The sequence below is a fragment of the Fringilla coelebs genome (genome assembly GCF_963513975.1).
Source record: "Fringilla coelebs genome assembly, chromosome: 20".
NCBI classification, from domain to species: domain Eukaryota; kingdom Metazoa; phylum Chordata; class Aves; order Passeriformes; family Fringillidae; genus Fringilla; species Fringilla coelebs.
In genome coordinates, this window is record NC_140046.1 from 7202717 (window position 1) to 7226510 (window position 23794).

General features: G+C 42.0%; 1 protein-coding gene across 1 annotated transcript; it reads left to right on the top strand.

The window, feature by feature from the left end:
* Positions 1–10706: 10706 nt before the first annotated feature.
* IFT22 (intraflagellar transport 22) lies at positions 10707–14026 on the top strand. The gene is made up of 5 exons (XM_084219123.1): positions 10707–10824; positions 11059–11138; positions 11219–11308; positions 11921–12123; positions 13038–14026. Exons 1-5 carry the CDS (start codon positions 10786–10788, stop codon positions 13184–13186), a joined length of 561 nt encoding a protein of 186 aa, XP_084075249.1. The 5' UTR covers positions 10707–10785; the 3' UTR covers positions 13187–14026.
* The last annotated feature ends 9768 nt before the right edge of the window (positions 14027–23794 follow it).

The window sequence follows — 23794 nt, forward strand, 5'->3', positions numbered from 1 at the left end:
TTCAGGTCTTGTTAAATAGTTCTGCTTCTTTTTGGTATTCTCCTTTGGATTTGCCAACAGGTCTACATCTATTTTATGGTATCCATGACTTATATTTCTGTGGAATACCACTGCCCTGCTAAGGATTTGCCTACATCTGTACATCATTGTTAATCTCTGTTCAATTTGGGATTCTCTACCTTTTCCACAGGACTGCTAGCCTGACATTCCCTCATCCTGTACTTGCTAGTTAAAATTATTCCTGCCAAAGCAAAGTGCCCTGCAGTTGTCCTTAATTAGTTTCATCTAGTTTTATTCAGATTATATCACCAATTTGTCAAGATCACTTGAAATTTTAATCCTGCCTTCCAGAACTCTTGCATTCAGTTCCAGCTTTGCCTCATGTACAGATTTAATAAGTATGCTCTCTCTTCCATCCCTGAGGTCACTAAAGAAAACATTAGGAAGTCTGTCTCCATGTCTGTATCCCCAAACCATGATCCTGTTCATTAACTGTTCATTAAACATCATTCAGTCACTGAGGGCTGCCTGCTTGCTTGATGATATACAGGACATAAACACTGATATTATAAATTCTCCAGACCACAGAGAATCTTGAACTTCTACAACAAAACAATGTACTTTGTAACATGCAGTGGGAGCAGCTACCAGAGACAAAGCTGCAATTTTTCTTGGAGTCACTGACTATAGGATATCCAGATTCAGTGGGCTTAGCTAATTTGAAAACCTGTCCTGAGTTGTGGACTCTCTGAATCTCAGAGAAGGAAGGACTTTCATGACCAAAGTCTCAGTTTTGTACTCTGGCTCTTAAATCCTCCTATTTCTCCAAATTTCCCCATGGACAAGTGTGCTTGACTTGAGGAACCCAGTATGAGTGGGAGTCTGAGTTCCCCTTCTGCATTTTGTAAGTCACAGAAGAGAGTGGGCTCACTCCCTTCCTCACAAAATACACAATTAAATGCACACAAAACCTAAGCAGTTATGGAAGTAAGCACCCTCATCCCAGCTCCTGCACTCCCTCACTGCCACCTGCCCTGTGGAACCAAGGAAAACAACCAGTGGGGATGCAAGAGGGGAGACTGGTTTTCCCCTTCATACACCCAGAAAATCTGAATGTTCTAGCCATATTTTTACAGCTTTTATTGATTTAATTTTTTTTAAATCTCCTAGGAACTTTCTCCATGGGCCATTACAACAAGGACTAACCACAATAGTCTGCTTTTCTTAGCTGGCTTTCACAGGGCCCCTAGAAGTTGGCTTTGGCTCCTTCAAAAATTTGTGGGCTGCAAGCTGAAACTTGCTGCACTTGGTCCCATTGTATATGGACCACCACATCCACAGCAAGACCCTGCCCAGCTAAGAGCTGAAATTGCCTCCAGTATTTTCACCTTGGGTGTCTGCAGTTCAGGTGGATTAACAGCAGCCATGTGCTTTCTCAATATTCTCTCTCCTGCCTTGCTCCACAAGCTGCTTACCTCTCAGCCTCTGTCTTCACACTGCAAACTCTTTGTCAGTCAGTGCCTCCCTGCAGCATCCTTGCCCATGCTACCTACCACCCAGGCTGCAGGACCTTCCTTTTGCTCCTTGCTGCAGGTGTTTCCCAGAGCCTGCTCCAGTGTGGCTTCCAGCGCCTGTGTGTTACTGGCCAACAGTCACAATGCCACTGTCACTCTCCTATTTTCCTTACAGTTCTAGCTTCACCTTACCCTGCACATCCAGATTCACAGGACCCCTCTGATAACTGACATCACATATTTATTGGAGCAGTCACATGAACCTTTCCCTTCTCTGTCTTCATTCTTTTCCCAAGATCCTATTTTCCAATGTAGCTCTTCTTGTTTTCATAGACTTTGCGTCTGTTTCAATGTGATTAATCTCCTTCATTATTTTAAAATCATTTCAAATCACTGCAAGATCTTTTTTAAAACAAGATAATTCCAAAGCTCTTCAGTCTTGCTTTATAACTCAAAGCTGAAAGGCACAGTATTACTGTCATTTTCCTTGCTTTATCCCTTAATCATATCCTCTTAGGTAGAGTGAGCAGTACTGAAAAGAGCACTCTCAACAAGAACTCACCAGTGGTTTAGGTAATAACAATAACACCTTTTTGATATATATTCTGTTCTTACTGTAATGCAGCCCAACATCCTGTTCAGTTGTTGGGATGCTTTTTTTTTCCCCTACAGCTGTGTGTTAGGCTGGGAGCTCTGGGGATTATGTAAAGGGAATATTTTCCAGATTTATCAATTTACCTTTATGTCATTTGGGTCTCCTCATTCCAAGGGGAGCAATCATCCAAGCAAACACCAGCACTGTTCAGTGGCACTGCCTTGCTCTTTAGCTGGCTCTCTACCCAATCTCCTCTCTTGAACCTGACAGATTCCTCCATGGAAGCAATAAAAAGTCAGCTAAGGTGCTAAATACGAAAGATTGCAGGCATTAAAGGATAAAGTCACTGCAAAGCAACAGGTTCCAAGTATTTCTTGGCTAAGCACATGTACACTAATGCTAGCTTAGGTGTTCATATTGTCAGCAATGGATTCCACACCTAATGGGCTTGGTTTCCAAAATCCATCCCTCTTCCAGGGCCTCGCTTCCATTTTTAAATGACCCAAGCTGGAGCTACTAAATTGTACTTTACTTATATCCAGCTCCACACACAGAACACAAATCTCTTTTACCACAAGAAATGCTCTTCATCTCTCTGTTTTCTCTTCTGCCTAAAGGAGATCAATCTCTCTACAAATGCAAAACCAATCCCCAAATAATCCTCTGGGATTACACTGGCTCACAGCCCCTCATGCCACAGGGTCTCAGGCAGGAAGGATACATGGGCTGTCAGTCTACACCCAGAAAGAATCTGGTTGAACTCCCTGACCTACCAGAGCCATCAGGAAATCTCTCAGTGCCTCCCTTTGTAGCACAGGGTTCAGTGCTCTGTTATGTATCATGGCTATTGTAAGGATAATAGGAATGGAATAAAAATGACATGTTATAAATAGTAACAACAATGAAAGAAGAGAAATAAAAATAAAAGAAGCAAGATGAGATGTAATCTAAAGAGAGATATAAATTGTTTTTTGGCAGTAAGGAAATTATAAAGTCTGCAAGATACTATGAAATGTTTAAACTGATTGTTGCCCAAAAGAAGAAATAAAAGCTTTTGACCAGACTAAGGAGATTTTTGGTATGTGATTGAATGGTAGGACAAGACTATCAGCCTTGCTGTGTGCCTGGAAAGAAGTGCCTCCCAGCATTTTTTGGCTCAATTCAGAATATTTAACTCTCAGATTGTTGTGAGAAGCCCGGTGCAGTACCCCAGTGTAGGGTGATGCCCTGTTCTGCATTTAAAATGGGTGTTCAGCTGGCTGCATTCTAGTGGAGCACAGGAGATTTGTCCCAGATTTTCTGGAGATGATCTCTAGGTAATACTTGCCCTTGTTTTCAGATGTTTCAATAAAATCAGATAATAATTGTTCATGTGCTGAGCCTTCCCTGAATGGACTGACAATAGATGCACAGAGCCGAGCTGTAGGCAGGGCAGAGGGGGATCCTGGCCAGTGTACCTGGGAGGTGAATGGATTTGGTGCTGCAGTTCTGGAGCATTTCTGGTTTGTTGAGACTGGGATACTCCAGCTGTGGCTGTGACCCACAGAAGTGCAGTCCCTGGCTGGGGATCAGGAGAACAACAGCCCTGATAACCCAACCACTCATTTCCTTAGTTTTGAAGCTGTGTTGGGTGAAGAACTACATTAAGAAAAACTCTCCGCTGTGTTTATTCATTTTAAATGGCTTTGAGATACAATTTCTTCAAAAGGTCCTATACAATCAATCTCCATTGTCCTGTATATATTTGCAGAAGATAACAGCTTCATTAAATATAGTGTGTTATTAATTGCAGTAAATATATAGTCTTAAACCTTAAAATGTAATGTAATTAAATAAGAAATATGAACCTAAGGAGGTTAAGTGCAATCAACCACTGACATACACATTTGATTTGAATTAAAAAACACACACAGAGGGAAATAAAGGGCCTCCGTACATACTTGGATAACAGGAAATCCCCTGGACATAAAAATAGTGAATTTAAGAATGGAGAATATAAAGGTCTAGTTCAAATTTAAGATTTTATGACTGAGGACTCCATTAAATCTTTGAACACTTACAGTAAAGAGTTTGGAATGCTTCCAGTCCAATTCTTTATGTTCTCACAAGTGACAGATTATACTTCTGAACTTCTATGGCAAAAGAAAGAAAGAGTGATTGTATTAATCCATCTAAATCTGCAGCTTGCTAATTAAGATGAAAACTATAACAATCTGTGCTTAGGTGAAGCACAGTATTTTTATAACCCAGCTCAAGACAGCATCACTAGCCAAGCCAAAAGTAGAAGATTTAAACTCTTAAATTATTGAAGAACAATAAAATAATGAACCACTGAATAAAATGATCAACAATCTGTATTAAATATGAACTCCTTCATAGTGCCCAGTCTACTTTTGCTTTTCATATTTCCAAGACATTCCTTGTGGTGTTTAAAATACAGAGAACAACACAGTGCTTCAAGCCCCACCTGCAGCAGTGGAAGGAGGTTCAGTCCCAGCGGGTCTGCAGTGGCAGCTCCCTTTCAGAGGGCCAGTCTCACACACGGGTTTTTGTGGCCCAGAGATATTAAGGAGGGAATTTCAAATGAGGAGTTTGCAAGTGAGCCAAGCATTGGAAACTAATGCACTACTTTTACTAGCTTTTAAAGGGAATTGGGGCAAAATTATTAAGAATAAATCTTTTAAAGTTTAGGGTGTAGAGTTAAAAATTCATAATTGCATCCAGGTACCTAAGCAAAGGAGCAAAGATTTTTATTCCAGACTTCTCAAAACATACTAATTACTGGTATAAATCTGTTGTCACTAGTGGCATATTGCCAAGAGGTAATTGAGCCTTAAATGAAAATGAATGTGAGACATGTGAAAAGACAGTTGATTTGACCCAGGATGTTAGCAGAAACATAATGCCTGGAAGGATCGTGGGGTTAAGGAACTCCCGTGATCGGCCATAAACTGCAAAGTAACACATAAGTCAAACCAGAGAATGAAATTGAGAGAAAACAAAATCTTCCTGTCAGTAGGCTCTCCTCTCCTACAGGGTACATGGCAGTCCCTCTAAAGACACTACACACTGCTTTGCTTTCTTTCTATGAAGTCATTGAGGGTCTGGCTTGAGTGAATAACCAGAGCAGACAACGTTAATAAATGCTGTCTCTTCCCAGACCAACACGGGTGGCAAGCACCACAGCTGCCACTGAGAAACAAAGCTGACTTTGAATTCTCTACTCAAAACAAAAAAGCATACGGGTCTAATAGAAAAGGATCCAAGAGTCCTTGTGAATCACAAATAACAACTAGCCTGTGATTGTCTCCTTTCAGTACTTTCAGGTCTGCCACCTCTCACAGCATTTTTACCAAACATTAAGGAAGATTTTTCACCAGCCCAACAAGGCTGCCACATCTCTTCTTCTAAGACTAAAGGTTGCCCAGCACATCCCAGCACAATATTCCTCATGTCTCACCATCAGGCTGTGTTTCTCTTTGCCTTCCCTCACAAACAGGTATTGGGAACACCAGATTTAGGAGGTCTGAGTAATGGTATGTATATATGCATGCTTTAATTCCACGTACATCCTCACAGCAGCCAAAAGGTCCCATCCTTGTCTCACTTGGCCATGTCCCCACTGGTCCCCATTATCTCCCTTCTGTTTGCACCAGGCTTTTGTGCAGTTTGCAGTAAATGGGTTCATAATTTTTTTTTTTTTTTTTTTTTTTATCCCAGAGGCATCAGGCTAGTTTTCAATTTAATCTGTTCCATCTAAACAGGTAATTGGGAGGAAGCTGGATGAAGAACTGGGCATCTGAAGGGAGGCAAACACTATTATTTGAGTGGGGATACAAGTGAATGTCATATGTAAAAGAGCATATATCCACAGTGTAAACTAGAGTTCAGGCTCCGGCAGCAGGCAGTGAAGACTCTCCTGAACAGATGCTTCCAATGGTGATTCAGAATACCTAAACCAGGAACCTGAAATTAAACAGCATGAATATGACAAACCCAGAGTGTCTCCGTACTGTAATTCCCACAAAGAGTTGAGGTTCTGTTTACAAATGCAAATGATCTGGGCTTAAGCAGAAATACTTTTGCTCAGTGTTTTTTTTTCCATGTAAAAACTGAAACCTTCCCCTGTGAGGAGCAGTGAAGACCCTCTGAAGGGCTCTCCTGCTAACACAATAAACATCTGTGGGTTCTTTCCTCCCTAATGCTGTTTTTCTAGGGGTCCCTCTCTGATGAATTAGCAGTCCCAGTAGATTGTGGAAAACAATCCCACACACCACATTTTAGGAAATGGTACTTCTTGGAACTGATTGGTTTGGTCTGCCTTAATGCAGGCAAGTTAACACCACATTATCAAATGGACTGAGGTCACCAACCTCCACCAGATGATCTGCTTGATCCTTTTCAGGCCAAAAAAAAAAAAAAAAAAAAAAAAAAGAAATGAAAAAGCTTGCATTCCTTACAGAAATCTGAGTGCTCCAAGCTGGAAGCAGTAGGCTTGGTCACTCACAGCCCACCCACCTACAGATCAAGATGGACTGGAACAACCTCCTCCATAAGCCAGAAAAGTGAAGGGGGTTGGGAGGTGGGAGGAAGAGTTTCATATTTCATCTACCACTTTTAATAGAAAACAGAATGTGGTGGGAGCTTGAAAGGAAAATAGCAAATCCCTGGAGATCCTAAGTGTTGGCCTTGCAAGTCAAAGCTGTCAATCACACCGTGTGCCCTCCAACTCTACTTCTTGAAAGGAAGGAAAGAAAGGAGGAACAGACTGGCACATTCAGCCACTAGGTGTTACTGTTGCTCCACGGACTTTAGAATAAGGAAAACATCTATCAGAGGCATCATCTGCAGCTGCACCTGAAGATTTAAACCACAGAAACGAACTCCTACTTCTGGATTCATGTACTGCCACTCAAAAATCAGAACACTTTGGTGTCTTTTCTTGGGGTTGCCATAGAGGCAGACTGATGTTCCTTGGGTTTGTTTTTACATCTCTGCTTTGTTTCTCCATCTATAAAATGGAAATAAAGACCCTCATCTCCCCTGGGAAGGACTTCGAGGCCACAGATCAATAAGAGTTGAAGTCCTTGACAATCTGTTGGCATGAACAAAGCAATAAGGTTTTGCATGAGCTGTTCCTGTTGATTCCAGAATAGGTTTCCTGAGAGAGATTGAACTGAGTGTTACCCCACAGACTCATGACAAAGAGCAGGGCTGCACTGCATCCCTGTCAATGCACCTTAATGTCCTGTTTCCCTTTGGTCTCTTGCCATAGCTCCACCCAAAGATTTTTCCAGAGAGCAGCCACACTTCATCCAACCCATCATTTACTTAATCAGCTATGCTTTGAGCCCCAGAGACACATCCCTGCCCTGAGCTTCTTAACCAACAAGCTTTGAGATTACAATATTGATTTTTCTCCTTAATTTTTAATAATGGGCTACAATGCTCAAAAATAGGTGTTCCTTCCTCTCAATGCCTGTATTCCATGCCTTGCCTCCAGGTGAACCAGTATAAATAAATGGCTGATGTAATGCAGGTCCCTGTCTGCACCCACTGAAGAACTGTTTCTGCACACACACAATAAATGTCATGCAACACACAGCGACCAGGCAGAGCCTGCCCTTCATGGTGAGCTGTGCCATGTGGTTGTACTTCTAACCCAGGCAGCATTTTCACACACAACTGGAGTGCTCCAGGGTGTGTTTCCCAAAGTTTGGAAACATTGCTACAGTACATTAAACAAAGCACCAATACTGAGCCACAAAAGCTTATGAAAAAAATTTTTTTAGTTGCTTTCATAGGAAAATTTTTATGTGCCACATTAAACGAAATACAATGCAAACTTAAAATACTGAAAGACTGAATGGTTTGCAAGTGCTCAAGTATTATCTGAAAGCTGACTGGCATTACATTTTACTGCTGATTCCAGTAAAACCAGTGGGTCTCTACCTTGGAGGCAAATATTCTCTGATCTGCAATTCAAGCAAAAAGCATCTCCCTTGCTCTAATACAGCAATTACTGCATTTCTCACTCAAGTTCTCACTGGCATTTCTAGAGCGAAGAACAGCTTTATTAAAATATTATTGATATCTTGCAGTAGCTTTTGAGGGAAGAAGGAGGATTTTTACCAGGAAAATCACCTGAAGATGATAATTTTGCTTGCTACCAAAACATCATGGTAGAAAACTTGCCATCTAATAAATGCAAGACATAAAGATCATTACCAGCATTGTCTGGAAGTAGCTCACTTACTGCTGGGGTTTCCTCTCTGCTGCAGTCTAACAAAGAGTTTTAAATCAGTGAAGGAAAATGATTCACACACATGTGCTCTCAGCAAACAATACACCAGGCACTAACATAGCTTTACCCATATGCCTAAGGCAGATGCTGATAACATCAAATGTACTTGACTTAGATGCCTTTGAAAAGTCACCCTAAGTGGCTTGAAAGCTTAATTCCCACTTTCTAAAGTGACTTCAAACTCTAAATCACACTAAATCACCATAAATCCAAAAATCGCACACTTAGTCAGCTATGCTCTCCTTACTCTTTAGTGGCTAATATAAACACACAAAGATCCTATCTGACACTCCATCTAAAAATTAATCCTAATTGCTTTCTGGGCAGCTGCACAAACAGCCAGTTTTACCCAGTTTCAGTTACCTCTTATGCTTTATTTCCCCTTCTTCTGTGCTGGTGTCCACAATAGAACCCTTTATAACACATTTTTCTTCATGTGCTAGTGTCAGCTAATACCATATGCCAGCTGAGGCTGTCCTGGTTCTTCTCTCTGGGCCACCCTTTCTGTCTATCCTTTGGAAGTCGTGGGTCTGAAATGTGGAAAACAACAAAGCTGAGGAAAGAATTAACTATGAGTGTCCCAGCTCATTGTGAATTTGGTCTTGAATCACACAGAACACAAACAGAAAGCACACATCCATTCTGCTACAGCAGAATCAAATTAATGGGTAGTTGCAGCTACTGCTTTTTCATTGTCTTAGTCCCATGAACCTGAAAAGAAAGGGTTTTGTGATATTTAAAATACTGTGTGAACATTGGGATGCCACTGCCACACTGAACCACTGTAAACTGTCCCTACACAAGGAGTGAAACAACAAATGAATCTCCACTGTGATAGAGAAGACTGTACCCCCTCAGTGAGAGCAGAGCGTTTCTGGTTCACATTTATTAGCAGTGCTGGTAATAAACATTTACATTGTGGTAGCGCCTAGAGGCCCTATTTGAAAGCTTGTCTAGAAGTGCTATTGTACCTGGGCACTAAACAGCTCTGAAGCAGCACATCTGTCTGCCAGATGTTTTATTTTCTTAGAAGCTGCCATTTCAAAAGCCTCTTGCCTCCCCTAACAAGCTTTAATAAGAATCTTCAAGAGCTTGGCTTCTCCATCCTTCCAAGGAGAATCTGCAGTTAAAATTGCAAAGAAACAAGGAAGGAGAGCACTGCTGGAGCGAGTGGGGGACACCAGAGCAGTGCAGAATGGTCTGAAGGCCACATTGACAGAGGGCTCTGGAAGAGGGCACTGACTTCTGCCTGTTTCATCCCCCCAGGGCTGCCTACCAGGGCACTGGGGTCAGTGGAGGAGCAGCATTGTATGGATGCAGCAATGGGTGCAGCAGTGAACTTGGTGGCCTCTATTCCATCTTTCATTGACTTTTGGACCCTGAAAGGTTGCACAGGAGTCATGGGCTTTATCTTCTCATGCTTCAAAGATTGGTATCTATGGGCAGAAAAGAGGTCTGAAAGGGACTTTCCACTTTCTCCCACTTCTGCCCTCAAAAGTCATCAGCTGTTCCTCCTCTGGTCAGTGCTCAGGGGTCACACAGCTCAGTGGCTGGAAATCCTGTCCCCTGCTGAAAGCAGCAGCTGGGAAGTGCCAGGAGGATTTTCCCCTGACCAAAGATGCCCTGGGCCACAGCAGCACGTACATTGTAAAGGATCCCTTCGCTCTTTGGCTGTGACACCACATTTATTCCAGCAGGCCAGGCAGAGCAGGGACAGAGTGGGGGAACAGCAAGGGGACAGCAGGGACAAAGCACACAAAATTCACAGGATCACTGGGTTGGAAGAGACCTCCAAGATCATGGAGTCCAACCCAACCCCAACACCTCAACTCAACCCTGGCACCCAGTGCCACATCCAGGCTTTGTTAAACACACCCAGGGATGGTGACTCCACCACCTCCCCTTGCAGACGACTCCAGCACTTTATCACTCTTTCAGTAAAAAACTTTTTCCTAACATCTAACCTAAATTTCCCTTGGCGCAGCTTAAAACTGTGTCCTCTCGTTCTGTCAAGCAAGAACACTGCGGGGACAGAGCAGGGACGCTGTGGGCACAATCTGGGGACATGAAAGGGACACAGCAGCGAGGCTGCGGGGACTGAGTGAGGACACAGCGGACTGGAGGACGGAGCGGGGACACTGAGAGGACGGAGAGGCGACATGAAGGGGACAGAGGTGTAAAGAGAGCGCGGAAAGAGCGGTAACAGAGCGGGGACACGGACACAGCACGAACATCCCTCAGCTCCGAGCGCCGCCTCACGCCGCGCCCCGCCCCTCCCGTCACGTGACGGCGGCAGAGCCAATGGCCGCGCGCTCCCGCCGCTCCGCGCGTTGCCGGGCAGCGGCCGCGGGAGGGCGCCGTGCCCGCCCGCCATGCTGAGGGCCAAGGTGCTGCTGGTGGGGCCCCGCGAGGTGAGAGCGGGCCGGGAGCCCCGGGACCACCCGAACGGCACCGCCGAGCCCCGCGGGGTCACTGCTGCGGAGGGAGGGAGGGAGGGAAGGCAGGCAGGCAGGAGGAAGCGGAACTAGGCCTGCACGCACCGGGCTGAGCGGGAGGGATGGCGCGGGGGGCTTGCGTGGGCACCAACGTTGTGGCTTTGGCACAATAAATCCCTCCGTGTGTCTTTCACCCCCGCGGTGTGCCAGGCTGGCAAGTCGGTGCTGGCAAACTTCGTGTCCGAGAGCACGGAAGGGATCTGCAGCTACAGCCCCACGCAGGGGGTCAGGTGAGCGAGAGCCCCAGAGCCCCGCGCTCTGCTGTGCGCTGGGTGCCATCGCATCCCAGCGTGCGTCCATCATCCCGCAGGATCCTGGAGTATGAGAAACCAAACCTCAACGGCAACAGCAAGGGAGCGGCGTGTCGATTCGAGCTCTGGGATTGCAGTGGGGATCAGAAGTAAGCCAGCGTTGTTACTTCCTCCAGGTTACTGAACTCCTGATAGTTCTGTTTGCAAGATACTCATACTTAAGGCTCAAGCCAATGATCTGTTTGACATGAGGAGTATTCCTGACTCTTTACCCCAATATATTTTTATAATTTCTGCTATAAAGCATCCAACAGTAGGTACTCTCTGCCATGATCACAGCTGAACTCTGTTTTGGATAAGGACTGACTAACACAGTAAAGTCCATAAGTCCTGGAAGGAAGTTACAGATACAGGAGACAGAGGTCCACTCTGTAATTGCTTTCATCTCCATTAAATCATGTGAGTGGACTTCAAACAATGTGTGCATATGATTGAGGCCTTAATTTCTAAAAGATGGAATTGAGAATGATCCATTCTTAGAGCAATGTTTAATTAAGTTTATATGAGCATTTGACCAAACTCTACATTGTCAGCAAATAATCAAATTAGAAAATCATGGGATCAACTAGCATAATAGATAAGCCAAAATACTTGGAATATGATATGTAACTGGCAAGGTTACTGATGTTATAATAAGAAAGTACTTAATGTGTTCTTGAATACTTAACGTGTCAGTCTTTCAATTTTCTGTGTTTTTCAAGGTTTGAAACATGCTGGCCAGCTCTGATGAAGGACGCTCATGGTGTAATAATAATCTTCAATCCTGAGCTGCCCAGCCACCTGAAAGAAATTGAGATGTGGTACTCGTGCTTTGTGCAGCAGCAGCCTCTGCTTGACAGTCAGTGTCTCCTGGTGGCACATCACAAGCCTGGCAGTGCAGGGGACACAGAAAACCTGTCCTTGGGTAAGGAGATGGAAAACTCCATTTGTAGCTCAGAGGTTTTCATTGATCTTGATGTCTTTAAAATCGTTAATACCTTATGGCTTGCATTTTTCATCTAAATCTGTTGATTAAAGAACACTGAAGTGCTGGGCAAAAACAGAAATAATGGATTTCAAAGGTGAGGAATATTCCAGTTTCACGGAATGGGAATAGGGAAGGGGAAAGGGAAGGGTTTCAGTGGTTTCTGCAAGTATGTATGCAGCTGAGCCAGAAATTAGAATTCCTGCCATATTTCCTCATCAGTAGCAGTTTGGTTCTTACACTGGATTTTTTTTTTTTTTTTTTTTTGGTAACAGACACTTTTTAGGGCATTTAAGTCTGTATTTAGTCAGCCAAAAGAACAGGAGCTCTCTGAAATAAAAAGCTAATGAGCTACATCTTAAAATTAGCAATAGGTACCTTAGATACTGCAAAATTATTTGTGGCTGTTTATGGCTGTGAAAACACACACTCCCTTCTGGGCAACCTGTTCCAGTGTTCAAACAAGCACCTGTTTTTTATAAGCATTAATATATTAATACATATTTAATACAACAATATCATTCCATAATTTTGAAGTAATCAAAGAGTATCATATCACTTCAATAATAAAATTGCAGTTCAGTGCTCAATTTGTTTAATTCTGCCTAACTGAATGTGAGACCAAAACCAGACTTTGTGCTTCAATAATAATAAACTTGGAAGAATTTAATCTGGCAATAAGCTGTATTTGTTTGCAACACTGACAAACTCTGCTGCATTTCTCCTTGCCCTGCTCTGTGTTATCTGGGGTGTCAGACATTGTGTACCACTGAATTCCAGCTGAGCTGTCTCATGATTGTGACTATTTCTTTTATAAGAGGAATATACCTAATTATTCATATTTATTTTCAAAGCTTATCCACTGAGCAAGCTAAAATTGATACATTCCAACCTAGAGGAAGATCCTGAAGATGTTCGGATGGAGTTTATCAAGTACTTCAGAAGCATTATCACCATAATAAATGAGAGCAGAGAGAGGGAAGAAATGTCAATTATCTCATAATATTAAAAAAAGATACTGAACAAGGAAAAAAAATATTATTTTCCCTTTGTAAGCTATACTAGCCTGTGAACAGACCCTTTCAAGGAGAATTTGCCAGGCTACAAATACGAACAAGAGCTGACATCAAGTGAACTGTGGTGCCAAGGAGGGGGATGCACATCCAGGAATTTCAGTAACTTTGTAGCTGCACTTTGGCATCAGAGGCACAGGAAGGTGTTCCTGTGTTGGTATGGCCCAAAGTACAAAGGTATTGGTCATGTGTTCAGAATTCCTCTGTGAGGGCTGCTGGGAGAAGAAAGCCTGACAGAACACGAGACACTGGAGTTCTGCTGAAGCGTCTGGGCAAAGTTAGCTGGAGGAGGCTTGTCTTTGGAAGTACAAACTGATTGGAATAAAGATCTCAGAAGTCATGGTGTAGAATCCACAGTTTTATGTTCCAAGTTGCCCTTGTCTTTCCCTTGAGGAGGGCACATTGCACAGCCATTGCCTTGGCAGGACAGAGCAGGTTGCAGTCTTTCTCAAGACTAAGTTTTTCTTCTATTCCAATAAAATGAACGTGTCTTGAGGACAATGTTTAGGTCTCTCTGGGAGGAAGGAATTGAAATCTTGGTTTCATGCAATATTCTGACTTATGTCAGGAGCTCCAATAAGTTCTGCATTCTCCAGAGGAGGAAAAGCTGTTTCAAAACTTTACTGTTCCCTGTTGCATTGAAATAAGTGGTTTCATAGATAATTTACTTCTGATTCGTTTGGTTTGCACTCATTCCTGTTCTTTGTGTGTTTTGCTGCAGAAGACTTTTTTTTGTAACATGTATTACTAAGGCAATAAAAACATTTTAAAAATCCATCCTTTTTGTTCTCAAAGGGGAAGTTAATTATGGGTTTGTGGAACTCTTAGCAACTTGTTTCATTTTTAGTAAGGAAAATAGTGATAAAATTGTAATATATTTCAGCCTACAACAAGACACATTTGCAAAAACTTGGACCCAAGTAGCCAAGGAAATGACACCACATTGACACTGTCTTTTAGTAAACATCCTTTAGAAAAATTATATTATAAACCAGGAAGTACTTCATGTATTTTAGTGCCAAACAACAGAAGTAAGAGATTCTTGGGGTTTTTGGTGATCCAGCTTAATTAATCTACTATTTTTCCTATTTTCCTAGTTCTTCTCTGAGCAGTGAGTAGCCTGTCCTTGTGCAAGTGGCATGTGAGGTGAAAGATTAAAAGACCTCTGAACAGTTGCTGTTCTGTCACTAAGGCTAAAAGCTGAAGTTGGTTCTGGGAGGCAAAGAGCGTGGTACAGAAAAAAAAAACACCAGTGAGAGAAAGAACACCAGGAAATAAACAAGTGAAATAAGCAGAAAAAGATGAAAAGAATAGGTTGGAGGTAAATAGTGGGAGGTTGGCATTTCAATACCTGTCTTATTTACATGGCTTTTGAGCAACCAGGCTTTCTGTGCTTGCAATCAGTGTCATAGGGTGGTCTGTTGGAGGCAGTTATTAAAAATACACAGTCTAACTAGAGAACAGTTTTTTACATGCTGCCTTAGATTACTTTTTCCTTGTTTCCAGCTGTGTGGTGCTGGAGCCAATTTTTAAAATATACTGCCTTAATAAATTCAGTTTTTCCCAACAGCAACATTGTGATATTCACTGGTAAAAGACTGGTGTGAAACCTACCAAATATTTTACTTGGAATGTAAAACTGTTTGGGTGATTCCAGGGTTTAAAAGTCAATGAACTCTCCTGTTTGCCACCTTGCTTCATATAAAATGTTAATAATGATCTTACTTTAAACTCAAAAAAAGTTGTAAATTACAAGTATCTACAGACTGCAACACACTGTTCATCAGAGAAGAAAAATGGTGTTAGAACCAAAGACAGATGCCTAGACTTGACTTTGTGTGATCCAAAAAGGTCATAATACACAATAAATATGGAACATCATTCATAAAATCTGGCAAAGAAATGAATTTCTGTCACTGCTGAAGAGCAGTAAAGGCATAGACTCATGCAAAATTAATCCTTAGTACTGGAGAAGATAACAGAGAAAGTATTTATCCAGAAGTATCTTTCATTAATGATTTACAAAGGCCATCAGGGACACCCAGCAAGAAGAGAGGTGTGGGAATGCCAAGGAGCAGCCGTGGGGTCTCTGTCTCTGCCTTTCTGAGCCCTCAGAGCCTGCAGAGCCCCAGGAGATGCCACAGCTGTGTCCCTGTGCCTGAAGCCAGGTGGTTCATGAGGGGCTCTTCTGTGCTCTGTCCTATTTCTGCAAGGAAGTGCCAGGCAAGTGTAAAGGAAACTGGGAGCATGTAGCAATCAGCCACAGATCAGCTGGCAAGCTGTGTGCTTAACTGGGAGTAGGAACAGTCTAGGAGCAGAGAGAGTGCTCTTATTTTATTCTTCCATGCTGAGGATCTCACCACCATGCTGGGAAGTTTGTAAAGGCTTTTTGGAGAGGCTGTTCGAAGAAGAGAAAGGCAGACAACCAGTGAAGTCTGTCAACTCCTCCAAAATGTAGCCTTCTCCAGGTGTTCCTCAGTCTCTTAGAGTGAACAGGTCATGTCCCCTTTTCATCCTGTCAGCAGCCATGAACTCCAAACCCTGGCTTTGTATCAACTGTGCACAAACTGGGAGTCTCCCAAGTTCCCTATCCCTTTCTGTGGATCCCTGTCCATACTGGAATTCACTGGGTATTTTTTCCAGTGTTTTTTTCTGTCATGGTTTTGGGAACTGAGTGGAATCAGGAGCATAGAACATTTTAAATATTAATTAATCCAAATAAATTCAGCCTCCAGAGTGCAGAATCCAAAGTGTCCAGGATATGCCAACCATGCAGTGAGAAAACAACCTGTCACTTCAACAGAAGTTATTCAGGTGCAACATTATCTTGGCACTGAGTAATGATAATTCTGACAGCTTACTTCATTTTGTTTATGATGTACACAAATGGTTTTCAAAGTTTTATTGCTGTATAGTTAAAATGCTCTTTATAGCTGTATGTGAGCTCTACTCAAGTTCACACTCACCCCCCACAAAAGCAGTTAGGACATCATTACTTTGGACAGCTAAACTGTCTGGACAAAGAGTCAGCATGGAAATTTGATAGGGAGCAGTCAGAATCAGAGGAACTCTGCGGGGCTAAAATGCAGAACTTCAAGACTTTAGGGTTATATCTATGAAGTTAAAGACTGTGGCTACTTGCAGGCTGGTCATTGAAGATATTTAAGCTCTTCAGTTGTAAGAGTTTGCTCAGGTTACCTCTTACAAGCTGTTTTCTGCACACACACAACATCATGAAGCCACTAATTCCTGGTGAGGATGAAGGCAGTTATAGGCAGTGCTACCCAGATGTGTGACTTGTTTACAACTAAACTTTGGGAGTAGCAGCAAAGCTGAATGAAACACATTTGGACCTTACCAAAAAAATGCAGCTTTCTTTTCAAGTCATATATTTTGAAGGCCAGGCCTTTGGTCTCAGTTGCTCTCAGCAGTATTGTTCTAATGGACACAATAGACATAAGAAATCCCACGTTCCTATTTCTATTATTGTGCTGCCAAGTGACTAAAGGGAGTCATGTAGGCCCCCTCATTGAAGAGAGCCCATCCATGCTGGGGTTTTGCATGCTCAGTTTAAAATATCTAGGCTGCTGACACTCAGATGCTTTAAGAAGCAACTTCTAGAAGGTTCCACGACCTCTTAAAATCACATCTTAAACAACTCAGCTTTTCAACCGGAGTACCTTGCTCTGGAGGTCACTTGCATTTCCTCTTATCATTTCTCCAGAATTCTCCACTGGTGGAATACTTGGTGCAGCAAAGATCTGCCAAAATACCAATATACCCTGTTGAGAAGTTGTCTTCCCTAAGGTGCTGGGAACACTGCAGCAGTAATTTCCCCAGCTTTAGTCAGTGCTCTGTGTGCACACACAGCCACCATGGCACCCAGGAGTAGCAGACACCACGTGCTGCTCCCCAAGCAGTGCAGGGGTTAACTCCCCTGTGCTAAGCAGGCCTTTTGTCACCTCAGGTGTGCATTTTTGCATTGATCCATACAGGTTATTTACTTAGGACAAATTTCCCCTTGGGTGACTGAGCTTTGCATAACTAGACACCTTGGAAAGGCATCTGCTTAGAATTTCCTGAGAATTCATCTTGTGAAAATTCTTCACAAACTAAAGTGGGAACCTCTCACCTCATGCTGGAATCACCACTGTGATGGAACTGGCTTGTTCAGGTTTGGCCATCCATGCTCAAAAAGATACACTGAATCAGGGAAAGGCCACTGAATGTCTAAAGAAGGAAGAAACAATTGAATAAGAAGTGTTGTTTTTTTCCCTCTAGCAACATAGCAAGGGGATATCCTTGATGTCTGCAAATAAATCACAAAGAAAGGAATTGACTGCAATTACTTGGACATGAGGTAACAGGAGCAATCAGAAGAGCAGAAATGTTGTTGAAAAAGGGTTAGGCCATTGTAACTAAGGTACACAAACCTAACTATAAAGCTCTCACCATCTGTTCCTTTTACTTATTCTCCTCCTGCCCTTAAATTGCACATAGAAATAATTTGACCTTGAACACAAGTTTTGGTTTTGTTTTTTCTTTTTTTTTTTCTCTGAAAGACACAAAAAGCAGAGGGAAATCTAATACATTCTGTTTGTGTGTAATAATCTAAACTAAAAGGCAGCTTTGGCACAATACTAAAAGTGAACAAACTAGCCAACCAATAACTCTAGTCTGGAAGTTAAAGAAGGTTTCTAACAGAGTGGGAAAAACCTGGTTCCATAACAGTGTTTAATTAGCAGTTTGTGATAGATTGTCACTGGACTTGATCCTTCTAGTCTGTCTCCTAGGAAAATGAGGCTTTTTAAAAAATTTATTCATGCAGGTATTTTTCTGTAGAGGTGGCAGTGAACCAGAACATCAGCTCCAAACTTCCTTGAACTTTGAGGAACTTGGATTCTGATTTGTGCACCCCAGCTGGAGATCAGCTGAAGAAATATACACATATGCAGAGGAAATGAAGCAGTTTTATCAACTCACACCAGAAGAAAGATAACCCAAATTTTCTCACGAGTCTCCCTTCAGAGAGTACTGCCTGAAGATGGGCACTGGGTTTTGCTTGCATAACTCTCAGACAGAAACAAAAAAATGCCACGTTTTGCCGAGTTCTATTGTCTCTCCCTCCTTTTGTAAGGAAATTAAAGCCTATTTCTCTCCTAGTTCCATGAAATCTATCTGAATCCTGGTAACAAGTCTCTGAGAAATTGCTCAGAGGGAATAACAGACAAGGGTACACCCTCCACTGCTATGTTACTGCTCCATGAGTTCCAGACAAAAGCATTTCTTGTGGTTTGGCAGCAAGCATCTACTCCTAAAACCCTGGGATTGCATTGTTCTTTACATGTCAAAAGTTGATTTAGTACCCACAGGCACAGATTGCAGGGTCCCTCTTTTTAGGAGGGATCTTCAGGTTTTGTAGACTGCTGGGGTCACCTCTCACATCCAGTGACACAATTTGGGACAGTCACACCCAAGAGGACTGTAAAGAACAGGCCCTCAGGTCTGCCCTGCAATGAATATTCCAGGATTTTTATCCTGACCTAGGTTAAATGGTAATACTCCAGAAACTGAGCAACTGACTGCCAGGCCCATAATAACAACTCTGAATCATTAAATAAAGATACATCTTCAGGATAAATTATTGTTAAGGCTCCAAAATAGTTCTGCTGTGTTTGGAATTCTAATAATGGTAGGCAAGCTTGACTGGAACCTCTAATGATACAAAGATCTTGCAGTCTTGCTTATCTATAGCTAAGTTAATGAGCCTGGGACCCAGACACAGCTATTATGAGGCCCTTCTGCTCAGAATGGTGTATCTTTACTTTTAAAGCAGATCATTAAAAGTAATATCTAATGAAAACTCCATCTGTTTTCCATTGAGCATACAGTTGGTTTTTTTCTTTTTTATTCTCTAAGGCTCCATGAAGCTTTGCAGCACACAGGGCTGACACTGTCACATGCTAACAGGACAAGCCAGCCCTTGATGCAATTCCTTTGTCCAGAGAAGTTAAATATTTGGTATATCTGGATCTATTAACATAAAGGTAAACTTTTGGACCTTTAATTTCTTTAATATCCAGGAACTGGAGAGAGATGCACAAATATGAAGTGGTGTAATAAATTTTAAGTCACACAGATCTGCACAGAACCAAATCTACAGACCATAAATGTTATTTTACATTAAAACATTAGCAATAAAAGCTGAGACTTGCCACTCTGTTCTCTCTCTTGTACCAAGCTAAATGGGAATTTCTGAGTCCTGTTAAGACATAGGGTACAAGACACAAAGTTGTGCAGTTGTGATCCCTACAGACACTCTTACAGTTTCTATCATGTGAACCTACAGAAGCCAAACATATGCACATGCAGTTTCCATTACTAAATAATTCATTTGCCAGTCCCAGAAAAACCTGGTAGTATCAGATACACAAACACTTTATGCTAAGTGCTGTTAAAGCCTAGTTTCCAACAGACTTGAGTTTTAAGGATTTACCCAAGTGAAGATTTTCTGTCCTTTTCTAAGGGTTTTCCTCCCTTATTCCCTAAACAGACATGGTTACCTGCAGTAATTAATTTTTTAGGAATTTCACAGAACAAGAGAAACATGCCTAAACTGACCATGGAAATTAAAAGTTGTTTTTTTTTTTTTCCCCATAAAAAGGAGGAAATTCTGGAACAAACACCAGATAAAGTGGGAAACTGGGAGAATAGGAGAGACAACAAGGAGGAAAGAGCATATTTTTGAATAGCACCAAGCTGTTTATGAAAAAGATTGGGAACTTGGCTCACTACAGGAGCAGAAGACTGGACTCAGCAATCCCAAAGATAATTTTAATTCTACATTTCCTTCACCAGAACTGGTGATAGAACAGATAATTTTTCCTTGAGATTTAGTTTTCTCTGTACTTGCCTGTGCAAATATGTAAGTTAAAATTCATGTCACCTCTTTCCCATGCTCCAGCAAGGACAATAAAAAGAGAATGCGACCTCTTGTGTGGCCTGTAACAAGCATACATTAATGATGACTTAATATGCATTCAATGTGGAAAAAAGTCACACATTTCATACAGCTTTAAAATAAAGCATATCTTCTGTGATTGATCACAAATAAACCAGAAGAGAATCAAGCAGTAATATGGAAATACAAAGTAATAAAGATTGATTCTTACCTTTTGCTTTTGTAAGAAAATGAGACTTAGGTTTAAGTTTGTGTACATGAATTGGCTCCAAATAGTGTTAAAACTGGTTCATAATTCCCACTCAGATTTTTAGAACTTGAGATATTTAATTCCTGCAAGTTCTGTGAAAATAGACAACCAAGCTAAGACAGATTATTCATTTCTCATTGAAGAAACAAGCTAAAATTAATTAAATCCCCATTAGACATCCGAAAATCCATGCCTAAACACAATCCAAGATATAAATCCATAGGAAAAAAATATTTCACTGCTTGCAGAACTACTTGTATTGAATGAGATCACAGAGATATAACATCACTATGACAGAATCTAATCACCACTCAACAAACATTTTGGAAACAAGTCAGCAACCACATCTGCTTCACCAGAACCACAGCCTCATGTGACAGGAAGCTTATTAGAGACCCTGTCTCTCATTATTTTGTTTTTGCTTATAACTTCTCAGCATGAATATTCAATATTGCAAAACCAAGCAGCTTCCTTTGCAGACCATCCAGAAAGGAGAAAAAAAAATTGTGTCAAACATTCCAGATCCTGAAGAAATCGATGCCTGTGGAGCTATGGATTTCTACCAGCAAAACATCTGGCACAAAACAACATTAAACATTAATAACTTGCTTCTCTTTCCCCTTACCATTGGTGTGAGGTAACAATAACTCATCTGAAGTTTTCTTGATGTATCAAGCCTGAAAACAAGACAAAAGAGAAGAAATCCAGCCATTTAAACATAGCAAGACATCCTAAAGAAATGTAACTCAAAGTACCTTATTTTCTCAGTAGTACAGAATGTTACATTGTGAGATATTTTCTTGGTTACTATACATGAAACAGTAGCTTTACAATAATCTCAATTGTGCAATTTAGGAAATCCCATTTGGTGCTCTTTCATGCCTTTGGTTATAGATCCAGGAGTCAGAGCCTCTAAGCAGGTAAATTTGGTAAAATTTACAGGGGAAAACACCACTCACAGGAAAATCTGTCCAGAAATGAAGCCAAATGTCCAAAGTCTGAGCCAGGGTAACAGCAGCTCTGTGTACTCAGCCTTCCTTAGCTGAAACACTTCCTAAAGTGAAAGGATTCTTCTCAAACACTTCTAAATTGAGTGGCTGTCACTCTAGGACATGAAATAAAATGACACAGACACTGGAATCTCCAAGGTAAAAAAGGGCCTTTATTTTTCTGACTCCAACATTTATAGATTTCCAAAAGTGACAGTGGATTGGAGGGTGAAAGTGCCACCTCTCCAATGACACTGGACAAACCAACAGTCCATCAAAGTTCTCCTCCTCCATAAAAGAATGCAAAACAAGAAGTTATTTACAGAAAGTCTGTGAGAAAGTTTGTTACAAGAATGTAAACATCAGAAGGCTTAGAAAATCTTAAAAAACCAGGGTGACAGGTGGTTCATGTGCACCAGCCCTTGACTCACCTCTGCAGTCACAGTTGGTGATGGGAGAGCCTGCCCCTCCTCATCATGCCCAGCAGTGGGATGATTTTGGGAAGACTGGGGCTGTGGAATGTTGTGTGACTGCAATATGGGCACCTCCATCTGTCGAGTGGCATCAGTCCTATGACACACCACAGCTCCTGTTTTCACATTCCTCAGCTCTGCAGGAGTTTTCCTTGCACATAAGGCTGGGCTGGCATTTGGAAGTGCTGAGCTGTGGGGTAGCACTCACCTTCCCTGGCAGGCAGGTGTTGCATGGATATATCCCCACTAGGGCTCTGTGGGGGACAGGCACGTTTTACACAGACCAAAGCTCTCAAACAGGGTCCCACTCTGCAGACACATCAGACAATATCTTCCCAAAACCTCTGCATAACCTTTCTTTCTTCTTTCTCCATCACTTTGTGGACAGATAAAAAACCTTTCAGGGAGATCTTAAGTCGGTGTTGCCATTTCAACCCCACAGATGTCAAAGTGATTTTTACACTCTTTCTGCTCAGCTAATTGCCAAGCCCCAACAAAGGCACTTTAATGGGTTGCACCAGGCAATAAACCATCATCTATTGGCTCTAGCAACAAGGAAGGAAGAGAGGGAATGTAAAGCTGGAACAAAGCACAGACCCAGAGCAGGTCCAAATACTTGCAGAAACTGATTTATCCAAATACTTGATACCAGATGTTCTATTCAGACTACTTTAACAGAGCTCCACAGAACACTAAATGCTTCTCGTGTTTTCAGTATCCAGCCTACTCCATCTGGGCACTTCTGCCACAAGGCACAAACAAAACACTTCTTAATATTAATCAAAGAAGTGAGTTTTGCTCTCTTTGCTCTTTGCAAGTTCAATATAAAAAGAGTAAGAGCAAACATATGCTAAGCTGTTCCTGGGAACACTGAACACAACAGAGGAGCTGTCTTGGATTACAGCATTTCCAAATGATGCCCAAAGTCTTGTTTTGGGGAGGGTATATTAATGATATGCTACCACAAATATTGTGCTAAACTTGAGCTCTCTTCATCTCTGATTAATAAATATCTGGTTCATACTATACCAAATTAATATTTCCTTGCTTACCTAGAGTTTCCACAGATTATTGCATAGCTCCTAGTCCACAGAAAAGTTGCATCCTTTTTCTTGGACATTTATTTGGGTATCACTTCTTTACAGATAAAAATTACTTTTGTCTATGCCCATTTTTAGCCCCATGGACTCCTTGTTCTCCTATCAGTTCCTTCTCTCTAGCCCATTAACAGCCTGTAGCCATATGTACTAAAAAATACTACTTAGTGCACACATCTGTGCAAAACCTTTCTCCAAATTATTTTAATTCTTGAAATGCAGCACTACCTACATTTGTCAAACAGTACCAGGCTGTTGAGACTGTGCAGTGGCAGCTGAGGTCACTTCTCCTTTATTTTCTCTGCTGCCAGTGCACCCTCCTAGTCTCTTTCTGCTGATTCAATTCTGCAAAGGGGAAGGATAACAGGATAGGTATCTGGCCCAGTTTTCTCTCCTCTCCATCATGGATTTAATTCATCTACTTTTGCCACCTCCACTTCCTCCTTCCTTGCATCTCTTGCTCCCTCAGTCAGTAACTCCAACTCAGAATACAGCTCTTCTTTAAAAGATCTGACCTTCTCGGTTGTCTCCTGCCATCCTGAGAGGCTGCCAGTCCTGCCAGCCTTCCCTTCTCTAACTAGCTGTAGTGTCTTTCCATGAACTCCTTGTGCATCCCAGCAGGTGCAGCTGGACCATGGGATGTGCAGAGCTGCCTCTGTCCCAGCGCCACCGAGTTCTTGTGTGTTTACTCAGCTCAAGCACTGGATGGTGCTCTTGGCACTTCCAAGCTGCAAAAGCGCTTTCCAAGCTCTCCCACTGCTCTCGAGA

Coding starts and splice junctions, on each gene's coding strand:
- IFT22 (XM_084219123.1), top strand. CDS start 10,786: ATGCTGAGGGCCAAGGTGCTGCTGGTGGGGCCCCGCGAG. Junction 11,139..11,218: donor AGCCCCACGCAGGGGGTCAG/GTGAGCGAGAGC, acceptor ATCATCCCGCAG/GATCCTGGAGTATGAGAAAC. Junction 11,309..11,920: donor GATTGCAGTGGGGATCAGAA/GTAAGCCAGCGT, acceptor GTGTTTTTCAAG/GTTTGAAACATGCTGGCCAG.